Source organism: Coregonus clupeaformis, chromosome 18 (assembly GCF_020615455.1).
Source record: "Coregonus clupeaformis isolate EN_2021a chromosome 18, ASM2061545v1, whole genome shotgun sequence".
Taxonomy (NCBI): Eukaryota; Metazoa; Chordata; class Actinopteri; order Salmoniformes; family Salmonidae; genus Coregonus; species Coregonus clupeaformis.
Genome location: NC_059209.1, coordinates 38,899,730 through 38,915,578, shown reverse-complemented (window position 1 = coordinate 38,915,578; position 15,849 = coordinate 38,899,730). Strand labels below are relative to the sequence as shown.

At 42.5% G+C, this 15,849-nt stretch overlaps 1 protein-coding gene across 1 annotated transcript in view; it reads right to left on the bottom strand.

Moving 5' to 3' along the window:
* The window catches only part of LOC121530768 (reticulon-4 receptor-like), a 76,546-nt gene extending 62,784 nt beyond the window's left edge, over window positions 1-13,762 (bottom strand). Inside the window, exon 1 of the mRNA XM_041835993.2 lies at window positions 13,216-13,762. Coding sequence (XP_041691927.2) covers window positions 13,216-13,237 — 22 coding nt within the window. The 5' untranslated portion in view covers window positions 13,238-13,762. The remainder of the gene's footprint in view (window positions 1-13,215) is intronic.
* Window positions 13,763-15,849: the final 2,087 nt, after the last annotated feature.

Genomic DNA, 15,849 nt, shown 5'->3' with positions numbered 1-15,849 from the left:
CCCTCTCTCTCTCTCTCTCTCTCTCTCTCTCTCTCTCTCTCTCTCTCTCTCTCTCTCTCAGTCATTAGCTAAATGCTTTACGCACGCCTCGACTTTGTGTCATTACGGAGTCGGGCAACAGAGAGAGAGAGAGAGAGAGAGTAAGAGAGAGAGAGAGCGAGAGAGAGGGAGAGCGAGAGCGAGAGAGAGAGAGAGAGACATGCGTGCCTGATTTTTCAAGGATCCTCAAGTAGAGCTTAAAATTAAAGTGTGGGAACCACTCCATAAGCTTTCTCCTCTCCTCGGTTTCTCCCCAAATGGCACCCTATTCCCTAAATAGAGCACCACTTTTGACCAAAGCCCTAAGGGCCTTGGTCAAAAGTAGTTCTCTATATAGGGAATAGGGTGCCATTTGGGACGCATCCTGTTTCTCTATCAGCGCTCAGAAGCCCGGCCCGTCCTCCATCTATCCACTCTGAGAGAGAGCTGTTAAACCAACCAACGTCACATCGCATCACACTGAGACTTTAATACTCAGTTAATTACTCTCATCTTGACCTGGGACTAAAAGGAGACGCTGTGTTTCCATGATCTAGCGTAGAAAACGCATCAGCTCACGCTCTCTTTAATAGCTTTAATTAGCCGTTAAAGGTAGCCGGTTTGCCGCTAAGTGACCGATGAGTCGTTATATGGTAATATGTTTCTAATATGTATAGCTATGGCCCTCGACGTTTGTCTAAAGAGATGGTGCATTGGGATTGTATTTTGTATGGAGATGGCGGTGATAATATACCAGATGAATCTATCCAATTATAACAAATGAAAAGCCTGTAACAGCCAGCCAGCGAGGCAGCAACTCAGACAGGCCATATCAAATGATTATTCATACCAGTGATAATGGAATGTAATTAATGTGCCAAACTATTGACAATGGGATCCTTTTCAGAGGAGCTGTTTCAACGTCAGTTTGATCCTGATGATGAAAGGTTATACCCTCTCATTAAAGCAAGACAAAACATAGACATTATCTATCGATGGGGAGTTTGGTTATTTTCTCATAGCAGAATGAACAGGGCATCAGATTAGGTGTGCTGACCTAGTATCAGTTTTCCTTTTCAGATCGTAATGAATAAAAGAGGGGGGACCTGATCCTAGATCAGCACTCTTACGCTGAGACACTTAATGAATAAGTGCCCAGATCTTTTTGCTCCTTTTGCTCAGCAGAAACTCTTTCAGATCCTGATGGTGTTGATAGCAGAACCTTTACTGCTCTAGCCCTCATAAGTAATGTAGTTTCTAGTCTATCATTTATCCATTTGCTGGATGATGGCCGGCCCAGTCAGTGGTGAGCTCTATTCACACTGGATGATGGAGCTAATGGGTGCTGATGGTTTTTAATGTAGAGTGATATTCCACTCAATGCAGGCCAGCACCATTGATATTATAAGGGGGTTGGGCCTCTGAAACTGTTTCAGCGAAAAGCAACAAGCATTGATTTATGGGAAATTAAAGCAGCACTTCTCAATCTCGGCTTCCGCATTACTGCACTATTGGAGCTAGAAGCACAAGCATTTCTCTACACCTGCAATAACATCTGCTAAACATGTGTATGTAACCAATAACATTTGATTTGATTTGATTTGTTAACATTGACATCAAATGTCTAATGACGTTTTTAGGGGCAAATGTACTTAACTGCTACTGAATAATTTGAATTGTGTTTTAACCGCCCCCAAAACCACCCAGGCTTTTGTATGGAGGCCCTTACCACATAACTAAAAACCCAAACTCCCACCCCTCAGTTTAGAAACACAAATGGCAGGGCCTCAGTGTGGGCAGAAACAGAACCTCTAAATGAAGGTGACCTGTGCTGCCCTGCTCCGGTAGCTGGATAAACACCAAGAAAACAGAGAGCGAAGCCGGCAGGTAGCCTAGTGGATAGGAATGTTGGGCCAGTAACCGAAAGGTAGCCTGTTCGAATCCCTAAGCTAGGTGAAACATCTGTCGATGTGCCCTTGAGCAAGGCACTTAGCCCTAATTGCTCCTGTAAGTCGCTCTGGATAAGAGCATATGCTAAATTACTATAAGTGTAAAAGTGTAAACCTAAAAATAAACTGAACAGTGAGTCCATAGCACCTTTATCACACAGAGGAGGGTGCCTCTTTCATGGTGTTTCTCCTGAGGAGTCAACACATGAAAACATCTCTTTCTATCATGGTGTTTTTCCTGACACATAGGGGCAGTGGGAGATGCCAACATGATGCCTATGGTATGCACCTCCTTCTGACAATATGCTCTCTCTACTCTACCGCCTAACCCGTGTGTGAGTCAGTGTGCAGGCACACATGCATGCCTGTCAGTGTGAAAGAAGGGAGGGACAAGAGGTGGTGCATGCATGCTGTCTATCCTGGCTCACATTTCTCTGTGGTGTAGAACGGTGTGCCGCCGGGCAGGCCACCAAGCACTGCCTCTTAAAGGCATGATGGGAATTGCTTCACAGTCAGGCACGGAACTCAATATTCTAATACCTTCCCGGGGAGCGATGGAGAGAGAGAAAACATAACCTGTCAATTACCCATGGCACAACCGCTGAAAGATTCATTGGAAACCGCCAGAATGTTCTACAAGACCAAGCATCTCTCAGAACAGAGAATATCAGCTGTTTTGTAAGGCTAGCTGACTAATTACAATGATAAGTCAACAGCATTAAATCTGAATCTCACATAATAATAGTTTAAGTGAATTATATATAGTAGAATTAAGTTGATTACTTGAATTATGAAAAAAGGTAGTCAGATGATAAAGCACTGGTCATTTTCTTTGAATAAGCTATATCTGAAGTCATGTCTGCAATGATTGCATTGGTTTCCGGGAATCCAGAATGTTTAGGGGACACTACCATCCAACAGCATGCATGATGTATCATCAGGATTAATTTCCGACAATTTATTTTTCCCCCGGCATTTGGAGCATTGTTTACTGGGAGGAGATAAAGTTTTGGCAGCGCTTGTCTTTCTCAGTCAAGTTAGTTGCTGCGATGATTGGATTTACTCGTAACATGAACAAACAAGTGAACAGGCAAAAACAAGTTCCGATTCTGATTAGCGGTATGAATAACTGAGCATGCCACCCAGACATCTCCTCTGAATCTCTGCTCTCATTAGATCGATTCTTCCAGCATCATCATCACACACAGACTGCAAAATGAAGAATAATCTAAATAATCCCACACAGCATGTCATGAAGCCCACAAACACACTCACACACACAGACACTCACACACACACACACACTCACATGCAGGCACACACGAACACACACACATGGAAATGGCTTAAAACAGACACACAAGATCATGTTCATAATCATGTTCCGACAAAGCTGTTGAACTGGACCAGGGTTCATCATGACCCAGGCTTCGGGTCAGGAAGACCTGGCCATTGGTTCCCATGCAGAGGGCAAAGCTGAAATGACGTTAATACAACCAGCAGCTTTGCCATGCTGGGTTGGAAGTGATGTTGGATGTGATCTGACTCTGGCCAGGCCATGGATGGGATCCATGGGTGAGGTGATGACATGAGGTCAATGTGAACACAACACACACACCATCTTATCTGATGATGGAAAAGCCACAGCTCTGGTTGCATGCTCTCCTGCCAGCCAAGCCATCAGGCCTATTGAAAGAGATCCCCTATGATCCCTCCTCGTCCCCGCACCTCCCCCTGAGCACACCAGATTACTGATATCATTATAATGGATGGTCTGGCATGGTGGCTGCGGTCACATTTAATTTGGCATGTCCTGATATCTACACTAGATAATCAGCCTTTACACCTAAGGGAGGGAGGGAGAGAGAGAGAGAGAGAGAGAGAGAGAGAGAGAGAGAGAGAGAGAGAGAGAGAGAGAGAGAGAGAGAGAGAGAGAGAGAGAGACAGAGACAGAGACAGAGAAGGAGGGAGAGAGCGCGTTGAGTGAGAGAGACAGTGAAGGAGAGAAAGAGAGAAAGGTAGCATGAGGGAAAGAGAGAAGAAGAGAGAGAGAGTGTTATACAGCATACACACCGAAGGGGCAAAGGGAGTCTGGCTGCACTTGTCAGATGTACATTCTAAGAAGGGTAACCTACTTTAGGCTTCTCAGAAGACGCACAATAGAAACTGATTCACTTGGACATCTCTCAACACTGATGAAACATTTAAAGGTACAATCTGCAATATTTACACCTCTTCAATGCTCAATTCGATTAACAATACCTATTATATTCTTGAGGAAAATAATATATGCCTCTCGAGCTTAGTACAACTGCCTTATAACAATATGGTTAAAACAACGTTGTTCTCACGGACTGATCTCATTCATGGAGCTTTATAATAAACCAAGTGGAAGGGCTGCCATTTGGCTGAAAAACTAATTATGGATTGTGCCTTTAAATTGGAGCTGGTGTTTGCTTCCTTATATAATGCATCTGTTTCGTATATCCAACATAGAGATCCTATAAATCTGTAATTCTAATGGTACCAATATCACACAAACATATGAAATCAGATTTCCTTTGTGATGACTGGGCTGGATTACTGTTGACATAATCTGACTTCATTCATTACACTTCAATACTAGGTTTTGATCGTCTTTTTATCAACACAATCAGTATTCAGTCATCCCTACTGAGGTTAATAGAATTGAAACTATCTTGTTTGTTGATGTGAGGGAAATATTCCTATCAACTGCACCAAGATTCTTTCTCCTGCAGGCTGCTCTTCTTGGAGTTATAGGCTACTTTAACTATACACGCATTTATACATCCATTTCAATCACCACTTTATCCATAGTGGCATTGTTGAGAAGAAGTGTCACAGAACTTCTAGTATTGCATTTAGTTTGTGCATTTAGTAAACTCCATCTACACCATTCTCCATCATAAACTATTCCTTGATTCCCTCCGAAATAGTATTATTGAAGACATTCAGCCCAGCTAAAGAAAGTTATTTATCAGTTGGTGGAAATGGGAATTCTTGTTTGAAAGATACTGGCGTCTATATTTTGCTGTTGCTCCCTCCCACAGAATGGGCTTTCAGTCCTATAACAGATACATTTCCCCAGAGCAGCAGAGTGACGGCCTGAAATGCTATTTCCTTTGAAGGGCTTACCATACATATTTCAGCTGTGCACTACCAACAACGCTCAGGGAGCAGAAACACATCGCCAATCTCCTCCACTGCATTGCAATGTGATTCTATTCATTCAAGCTGAGCATCTATCCATTGTTCTATCAATTTATTTCCAGTGTCTCTCTGTATCTCTCTTTCCGCTCATCTGTCAGAGTTTAGGTCTAGAGACTTGAAAGCTACCTTTTTAAAAGCGTGATAGAAGAAATCAGCATACAGAAATGAATGTGTTCTTCACGAGAGAAAAAATATATATATATATGCAGCAATATATGCAAGTCAAGAACCCCCCTTTTAAGTGATCTTTTGAACTTCATTTTGAATGAAGATGAATAGAACACAGAACAGGAAGGTTCTAAGAATGAATAGAATAGAACCACTAGAAAAGTGCAGAGTTCTTTGAACAAAGATCACAGGATTGTAAAAGAAAAGATTCACCATTGGTCTCTTTATTTTTTCCAGTAGCAACTCATGCAAAATAGAGGCGGTAGATCAGAGGAATTCAGAGAGAGAGACCAACGTTTTCACTCAATACTAATGAGATGATCACTGCCAGAAATATATCTATGAATATCTATCTTTCTGGAGAGAAAAACTGTTTGAGTTCTTTCCCTTAATCCGTTCCCTATCAGATCTAGGCTAATCATCACTTCACAGCCTTCTTGTTGCTGGAAACATTTCAGCTAATAAAACACAACCAGCATCCAAAGACTCAGAGCTTGTCGAAGCAGGTCAACTCTGATATTAGAAATGGAAAACCTCTCCAGCTGACCACTAACACTCAGCCATTAACATATGTTTCCATCATAACAAACTGAGATTGACACATATAAACCATGATCGGTATCGTGACCATATCTTTGTTATGACTGATCAATAAACATGATCGATCAGATATGAAGGGCACCATATACTCTGTCTGGGGGGCTCTGTCTGGATCAAACATTGCTGTAGAACAGGGGGTGTTCAAACCCGGGCCTTTAGGTCTACAGTACTGCTGGTTTTATTTCCTCCCTGGTAGTTGATTGATTGTAATTTTATTGACTGAACTAGAGTCAACTCACCAGGATGTACACCACTGGCAAAGATGAAACCCAGCAGTGTTACAGACCTCAAGGCCTGTATTTGAACCCTCTGCTATAGTTTGTGGGGTCTAGTTACACTGTAGTTACTTCCTCCTCTTTACAAATCATCTAGGCTCAGTTCTACCTAACCTCTGTCCTAACCTCCACCATTGTGATCTAAAGTACCAGGCCAGTATGGCTACAAAAAAGGCAGGAAAGTATACCCAGACTGACGAGAGAAGGATCAGCGCTTGGCTACGTGCCGACTGAGTCATCAGCCTGACAAAGGCGCCGTTCAACCGTCTAATTTAAGAGCTGCCTTCTTCTCCGTCTGATTAACAATTTACTAGGGCCATCAGTCAGCCCCTCCATTGTGGCATAATCAGCGTCACAAACCGAACCGATTGCACCGGCGCTCTGAAACACACCCATCATCATGAGAAGTATATACAACAGGATATGCAGCGTTCGGTCACCATAGGGTTGACTTGACTTGTCATTGTGTTGGATGTGCTCGTGCCATAGCATTAACCCTCTGTGTCAGATAGGGTTAACTTCATGGACATAGTACAGTACTACACAGCTTAAACCCTCTGTGTCAGATAGGGTTAACTTCATGGACATAGTACAGTACTACACAGCTTTAACCCTCTGTGTCAGATAGGGTTAACTTCGTGGACATGAAACGGTACTACACAGCATTAACTAGCTGTGTTAAATTGGGCCCAGATAGATTAAACCACCCAAGTTACACGGTATACACCAGCACATGCAACGGTCATTCTATTCAGGCCTGTACGACTTCAAGTTTAAAGTTTCAATGTTTATTTGTCACATACACAGGATACAGCAGGTGTAAAACAGTACAGTATATACAGAGGGACTTGACTTGACTTGGAACCTGTCAGATAGGGTTGACACGGTACTCTACTGTGTGTGCCTTGTGCCAGTACACAGGACCCAGGACTGTGTCAGAACTTTCATGGGAGGACCAACACATGCACTGGTCGATCCTGATAGGGATGGTTATACTTTACTTGACATTGTGCGTGCCTCATGCCAGTATAGAACACACTATTAACCCAATGTGGCAGAGAGCGTTGATTTAGTTGACATGGGACTCTACTGTATCTAGCTCATGCCAGTACCGATAACATCGTATTAACTCTGTGTGTCAGATGTCAGATAGTCCTCTGCTCTGCCGAAGCCCCTGAGAGTGGCTAGGCATATCGGGAAAACGAGATGGCCCGTCCCGTCAGTTAGCTAGCTCACAGAGCCATCCACCTATGTATACACACATATCTGATAGAGCAATACAGTGAGAGGAGCATCAGATTAAAAATATGTGATGGATACTGGAGATCAGGGGCGCAATTTTCACTGGGGCCGGGGGGATATGTCCCCCCACATTCTGAAATTGCATTTCCATCCCCCCCCCAGTTGTATTATTGGAATGTGATACAAAACTAGGCAAGGGTGTGCTTTAGGACCATGCAGATTCCTCCAAGCGGTCGGGTAGGCTGTTTGGAGTGTTTATCCGACTGGATAAAAATAATAATAATACAAATATATGTTTATGTCCCCCCCCCCACTTCTAAAACCAAAGTTGCGCTCCTGCTGGAGATAGTGACGTAGTGGATTGCCCCAGGGGCGTTCGTGTGGTTACTCGGTTTGTTGGCTGTATAATGTATCATATCTAAACTGAGCATCTGTTCTGCATACGGTCCCTTGTACTGTATGTGACGTGGGTCCTAATATTTCACGATGTTACTGTTGATGTTTGATCTTGCCTGCCATGAGTAGGCTTCTTTAAAAGATTATGATACCGTTTATGTTAGAGTGGAGTTTTTAAGCACACAAATGAATGCGCCACCAGCGTTGTGTAACTGAATTTTCAGCCCGGTGCTTGGACAGGATATTGGCCCTACCCAGAAGAAACAGCCAAGTCTTATATTGTATGACCTATGTCGGTCAGTCGAGGGAGGCACGTCATTTCTCATAGGCTGTAGCATCCTGGAAATTCTAATTCAAGTTGTCCCTTCCAAATTCTAAATTCCAACAGTCAGGCTATAACCCAAAGAGGGGATTAGAACCCTATAATCTGCATGAATTTCATATTCCATTTTCTCAGTTCAGCCTTTGGTTTTTCTTCCGCATAAACAAATATAATTTTCTTCGTTTATCCTCTTAGTCTCTGTCTACTGATTAGTAATGACGGGTTTGGAAGACATGGGCTAACCTACAGGATGGTTCTGGGGCCTCTCTCTCTCTCTCTCTCTCTCTCTCTGTGTGTATACAACAACACTGCGATTCATGAGGGCTAGCCTGCTGAACCAATTAAAAGGGTTCCCCTGAAGAACTGGTGCTCATCAGGATTCACTGAACATTGGCTGTGTCGCAAATGGCACCCTATTCCCTATATAGTGCACTACTTTTGACCAGGGCCTATAGTGCACTATATAGGGAATAGAGTGCCATTTCGGATGCAACCATCACCCTTAAGATTGCCAATCTGCAGAGACTTTCTACCAATGCAATCCAAAACTAGCCACTAACTACGACCTCCTGCACACGTCTAGGACCAAGGGTATTCCATATGGGAGGGTATCATCTTGCTGGCCATTTAGGCACATTGGGAGAAGGAGGTCTCTGGTGTCGAATGTGATGCTGTTACTCAAGATTTAGGTCACATTTAAAGACACTTGACCTTAATGCTCAGACACACCCCAAAGAAGAACGAGCGACATCAATGTACAATCGTTGGGAAATTGCCACCCGCTGCCTTTAACCGTTCATTGTCACCTTGTGTTTCGTCTATTATAGCACAGGAGGTTGGTGGCTCCTTCATTTGGGAGGATGGGCTCGTGGTAATGGCTGGAGCGGATTCAGTGGAATGGTATCAAATACATCAAACACATGGTTTCCAGGTGTTTGATGCCATTCCATTTGCTCCGTTCCAGCCATTATGACGAGCTGTCCTCCCCTCAGCAATCTCCACTGTATTATAGCCATCAAAGACTTTGAAGAAGGATTCACTCAGATGGTGTCAATTTAAGAGCTATAAAAATCTGTTGAATACCGTACTTGAAAAAAGGAAAGAAGAATACTTGTTTTTACCTTGCTTTACAGCCAAGGTGCACAAACACAAGAGCAAGCTGAAGAAAATACTCAGCCACTCTTGCAGGACAACGGAAGTTAACTTCAAAAGTGCTTCTTTATTGTTGAACCCACTGGCATGTAGCTTTCATCAGGGTTGACTGCACTTATACCGCACTAGTACATGGTTGTTGTACAGATGTAGGATCATAATTTGATCATTCTTTTGTTGCTGAGAATTTTCCTGCATAGCAGGAAATGCAAACGTGTAATTTATTCAAGGTTTAAATGTTTGTAAGTTCCACTTTTAAATGTCAGATTTGATTTTCCCTAACGACAAATGCATCAACCCCTACAAAAAATGTCCATTCATTATAATCCACATAATAATTCACATTACACGTTGCTGCAGTATTATTTTCCTGCTGTAGCAAACTGGCTCAAAATAAGATCCTACATTCCACAAGCTATTGTAGAAAACTCACTTCCCACTGGGCAAAGACATCACCAGATCAACCTTCAATTCATTCAAACATGAATTCAATTTGAAATCAACCAAATCTTGAAAGATCCTGGTTTACATTGAGACACACGCTATGAGCATTGACATCTAGCAAATTCAATTTAAAAAGGCACTTTGATGCAACGTGATAGAATGTGATTACGTTTAAAAATGCTCTGGTGAAATAACGTGGGAAGTAAGAACACAATGTTGACTCAACCAATCTTTTCCAACACAATATTGACTCAACCAATCTTTTCCAACACAATGTTGACTCAACCAATCTTTTCCAGCCACAGCCAGTCTGGTCATGTATTTTTTATATAGCACACAGTCAGTTTTCCGGGCTAAAGTGTTGTGTTTCCTTCCTCCAACTGTAATTGGGTCTTGGGTTGCGTATCAGCTTAATGCCAAAACATATGTTGTGCTGAAGACAATCCTGTTGACTGCAGTTGACCCCTGGGAGGTTTAGCTCAACCCTGACGGGAAGAGTTCTGCCTCTGTTTCATTGGCCGAGCACACGCATGCAACACCTTTTCTCAGCACTATATTGATCCACATTGGACTGCATTGCATGGTGGGGAAAGAGTGGAGGCAACTTGTTTGTTTTATCTCTCTCTATCTCTTTCTCTCTCTCTCTCTCTCTCTCTCTCTCTCTCTCTCTCTCTCTCTCTCTCTCTCTCTCTCTCTCTCTCTCTCTCTCTCTCTCTTTCTTTCTCTCTCTCTCTTGCTCTCTCTCTCTCTCTCTCTCTCTCTCTCTCTCTCTCTGTCTCTCAACCACATTGTTCATAATATGCACACTCCAAAGCTTTAAGATGCATGACTAATACATTGGCAGAATGTATTCTCTTCTAATAGGAAACATTGAGGAGAATTCACTCACATAGTATTTGAGCTAGGTAATAATAAACTCTCTCACGCTCTCACACAAACCTCTCACACAAACCTCTCACACACACCTCTCACACACACCTCTCACACACACCTCTCTCATACACCTCTCTATAACGGCTTCCCTTGTCTCTCCCCCTTTCCTTCCAGGCTCTCTATCTCTATAACACCTCTCTCTCTCTCTCTCTCTCTCTCTCTCTCTCTCTCTCTCGCTCCCTCTCTCTCTCTCTCTCTCTCTCTCTCTCTCTCTCTCTCTCTCTCTTGCTCATCTCTTCCCTCTCTCTCTTCCCTCTATCCCACTGCCTCTCAAACACGGCCATACAAACACAAACAGACATTTATTTCAAATTCCCTTTTAGAATACAGAAGCTGCCATGTCTCATTGTGAATTTATACCTATGTGAGGTTTGATCATACCTAATGCAGCTTATATGCTAATCAAATTTTGTTATTCATGATTCTCTGCCATCTTTCTTTCAACTCTAATATTCCAAACAATTAATCCCGCTTCCTCATATCTTGTCACTTCAAGCAGCCTATTTACAAAAATAGAGCAAAAGGCATATTTTCCTTGCACAGTGTTGCCAAAACACAGTGTTGCCAAAAGATAACTCATTGAAAAAAGCCCTCATTGTTTGGTTTCAAAGCTCATGAAACGAAAGCATTCAGCTCTATATAATGGATTTATCCATTTGTTTGTCTTCTATTGGCTTTGCTTGACAGAAAATAAAAAAAGAAGCCCCAGAGCAGCAGCTCAAATCAAATCAATGTTTCTTAGTTGCGTACACAGATTTGCAAATATTATCGCAGGTGTAGCGAAATGCTTGGGTTTCTAGCTCCAACATTGCAGTAATAGCTAGAAAAATCTAATACAAAAATACACACATAATCCAGAAAAAATAAGAAAAAAAATAAAGAAGATTAAGAAAAATCTGAATGAGCAATGTCAGAGATCAGAATATAAATATACTGTATATACACATAATGGTGTTATTCCAGGAGAGGTAGTTGGTATTTGATCATATGCTGTCTGAATGAGAAATTGAATACATTAAACCTTAGCTGTGACAGTTTAATAAACATGACATGACAGCCCAATTTATGAATCTATTCAAAGTAGGCCTAATGGCCTTTGAGGTATACAAATTACAACTGCACAACCCCACTGAAATATCATCAGACGTTTGCTGGTGTGTCTTTACACCTACTTGTAGATCACAACAGAAAGTGAATGATGAACCTTAGCTCATAGAACACTTGGGAGCATTCCATGTTACATGCCAATGAAATGGGATGAGATACAAATGAATTGGCATCAGCTGTGAGTATATCAAATGGAATAAACAAATACATGCCTGTTTGATTTGGAGTTGTGGAATACAAACACACTGTAGTCTACTGTAATCTGCTACTTTCCTCCTATAATCTTCTGTTTTTAGCCCAGTAATGAACAACATGAGGCCATAGGAGTGTACACAACATATTGCGTAAGCAGAATGGGCTTGGATCTGTCTGTCTGTCTGTACGTGTGTGTGCGTGCGTGCGTGCGAGTGTGTGTGTGCGTGTGTGTGTGCATGTGTGTGAAGTTATGATATGCCCCCCTCCCTCGACCAATTATGCCATTTATCTTACTGCTACATGATCACAAATCTGGATCTCTCCCGACCCACAATCATTAAGAATCACCTTCCCTCTAAACCCCATTGCCCTCTGTTGTCACACTGGTTACAGCCATAGCCCAGGCCACCACTAAACCATCAATTATGGGTAAAGCAGTTGGAAAAAGAGCGATATAATCCGACTGGTCTAAGCATTAAAGCAGACCATCTGCAGACTTCATCAAAGAGCAGCTCCTAATGGCCATGGCACAGACGGCCAAAATAGAAGATGCGGGCGAGGCGCGAGGTTGCTAAATCCGCTCCGTCATATTGTTATTCCAAACTGTGTGTAAAGATACTGAAGCAACTGTCCCTTGGCCAAATAGTCTAGTGGTAGAATGTCAGATATATATCATCTTTATTGATAACGTCAAAGTCCCTCATGGTGTGAGGTTGTGTCTTACGGCAATCAATTAATGATGAATAGCCAACAGGAAATATAAGCCTACCAATTATCCCCCTCAATGATCATATTCAACGTTATTGATCCAATACTGTCAGAGCTAGATGAACAGATACTATTTTATTTTATATTGTTTTATGAAGGTAAGAGTAGCGTAAATAGGATGATAACTTTTCTTTCACAAAGCACTGAGTCAAATTGCATTATGTTCACCAAGTCGAAATCCAATGAGAAATGTTTCCTCTTAGCCCAAATGGTCCAAACAACCTTCAATTGATTTCTAGGGGTTCCGCGCGCTCCCATCCAAGTTCCCTTCTCCAGTTGGTAGTAGCATGCGGAGGACAATGACATTGCTCGATTTCGATTTTATTGGTGTGTCCTCATTTACGATCGCGTACCTGCATCATTCTAGTCAATGTAACCTAGAATAAACTTTATGGGATGTTGTCTGTGTACTTACCCTCAACAAGACTGGTCTTCATGATTTTTGAAAAAATCCAGTAGTTGAATAAATCCAGCAGAGGAAGCCTGTTTGCGGAGACTGTATATCCGCTCTTCAGTTCAGCAATCGATTGATAATTGCAAATCCAGGGCACTGTGTAGTAACGGACCTCCCAGTCACCGTTACATTCAAACTTTAGCCAGAGGTTTCCCTGCTGAAGCCGACTGGAGAACAACGTCTCCGGCTGGAACCGCGCACAGTCATTTGGGCCAGTGGGAGCGAGACAAGGAGTGTATAATATCCAAACGGGGACCTCTCAACCAACACACAACGCAGAGCGTAGAACAACACTCCAAAAGGACGCACCAACAAGCAACAAAAAAACACACAAAGAGCTCTAAGTTCTAAAATTGGGAAAATCTAAAAGAGACAGAAAAATCAGAAAGGACTCCATGGATAGGCTACTGATGTACACATCCTGTCGGATTTCTAACTGGCCGTATTCCGATGTACATGTAAATGTGTTTGGATATTGGCCGCTCTGTCCTGTGCGGTACAATATGGGTTTGCATGGGGGTCGCAAAAAAAGAGAGGGCGGGGCGGTGAGCGAGCGAGAGAGCGAGAGAGAGAGAGAGAGAGAGAGAGAGAGAGAGAGAGAGAGAGAGAGAGAGAATTCAAAGATTAATGTTTTATGGTCTGGATCAGGGACCGCGCGCTAATGAATGTTTTATAAGATACGGGTGGCTTGACGTGCGGGGAATCTATTTGGATCAGACATGCTCAAGCACGCACATGCATACGAAAACATTCCAAAAAAAATACACTGTGCAGGTGAACGGCTAGCCTACTTATGGGACAGGGCAAAATGGTAGGGAAGGGGCAACGCTGTTCTGACAGACAAGCATTACAGGCGGAATAGAGATGTTTGTGACTCGCCCATCCGGATTGCATGGAGAAGCAGCATTTGACTGAACATGATTTTAATATCTTTCCTGTAAATATGTAAGCTTTTGTTATTACAGTAAAAGGTAGTACACAATTATACTCTGATAGAAATCTCCCAAATCTTCATCACCGTTTAGCATTCGCCAAATTAACCATCAAGGTATTTTTTTAAATGGAGAACCGAGCCTACTGTCCCATTAATTTGTGCACCGTCATTGGGTGAACATTAAACGACAGTAGTAGGCTACACAGGAGTGCACAAAAAGCTTGAGGGGATCATGCGAAACGTTTGAGTGGATGCGCCCATTACACATATTTGATGTAATAAAGACTGCAGTTAAAATGTGATTGAATATTAAACTCCATTGATGCATGCTGTGGAGACTGATTGGACCAAGAGAGAACAAATTCCCTGCGCTGTGCACTCTGCAGGCTAGATGTACTGAAACCCAAGGGAATTTGATCAGTACCGCCCGCGTCGTTATTGCTAAGTACCATGCGCCTCCTAGCGGTAGATCAATGTGTAGTTGCAAGAATGTTCTTTCGGCGCCATGGACAGCACCACCAGCATCAGTGGTGAAAATGTTCTCACCATGTAGCAGCCTAGGCTAGCTACTCTTGGGGCAACAAAGTGGATCCAGTGCAATTGAAGATTCACATGTTATAGTAACATACATGTCGTTTTTGTTGTACCTTTACTGCTTTCCATTTGTTAATGGATTGGAAGTGATGCAGACAATTACATTGATGGAAGCTACAATCTATCTGCAATATTAAAGCTGATCTACCCGCTAAATATATATATATATATATATATATATATATATATATATATATATACAGTGAGGGAAAAAATTATTTGATCCCCTGCTGATTTTGTACGTTTGCCCACTGACAAAGAAATGATCAGTCTATTATTTTAATGGTAGGTTTATTTGAACAGTGAGAGACAGAATAACAACAAGAAAATCCAGAAAAACGCATGTCAAAAATGTTATAAATTGATTTGCATTTTAATGAGGGAAATAAGTATTTGACCCCTCTGCAAAACATGACTTAGTACTTGGTGGCAAAACTATTGTTGGCAATCACAGAGGTCAGACGTTTCTTGTAGTTGGCCACCAGGTTTGCACACATCTCAGGAGGGATTTTATCCCACTCCTCTTTGCAGATCTTCTCCAAGTCATTAAAGTTTCGAGGCTGACGTTTGGCAACTCGAACCTTCAGCTCCCTCCACAGATTTTCTATGGGATTAAGGTCTGGAGACTGGCTAGGCCACTCCAGGACCTTAATGTGCTTCTTCTTGAGCCACTCCTTTGTTGCCTTGGCCGTGTGATTTGGGTCATTGTCATGCTGGAATACCCATCCACGACCCATTTTCAATGCCCTGGCTGAGGGAAGGAGGTTTTCACCCAAGATTTGACGGTACATTGACCTGTCCATCGTCCCTTTGATGCGGTGAAGTTGTCCTGTCCCCTTAGCAGAAAAACACCCCCAAAGCACAATGTTTCCACCTCCATGTTTGACGGTGGGGATGGTGTTCTTGGGGTCATAGGCAGCATTCCTCCTCCTCCAAACACAGCGAGTTGAGTTGATGCCAAAGAGCTCAATTTTGGTCTCATCTGACCACAACACTTTCACCCAGTTCTCCTCTGAATCATTCAGATGTTCATTGGCAAACTTCAGACGGGCCTGTATATGTGCTTT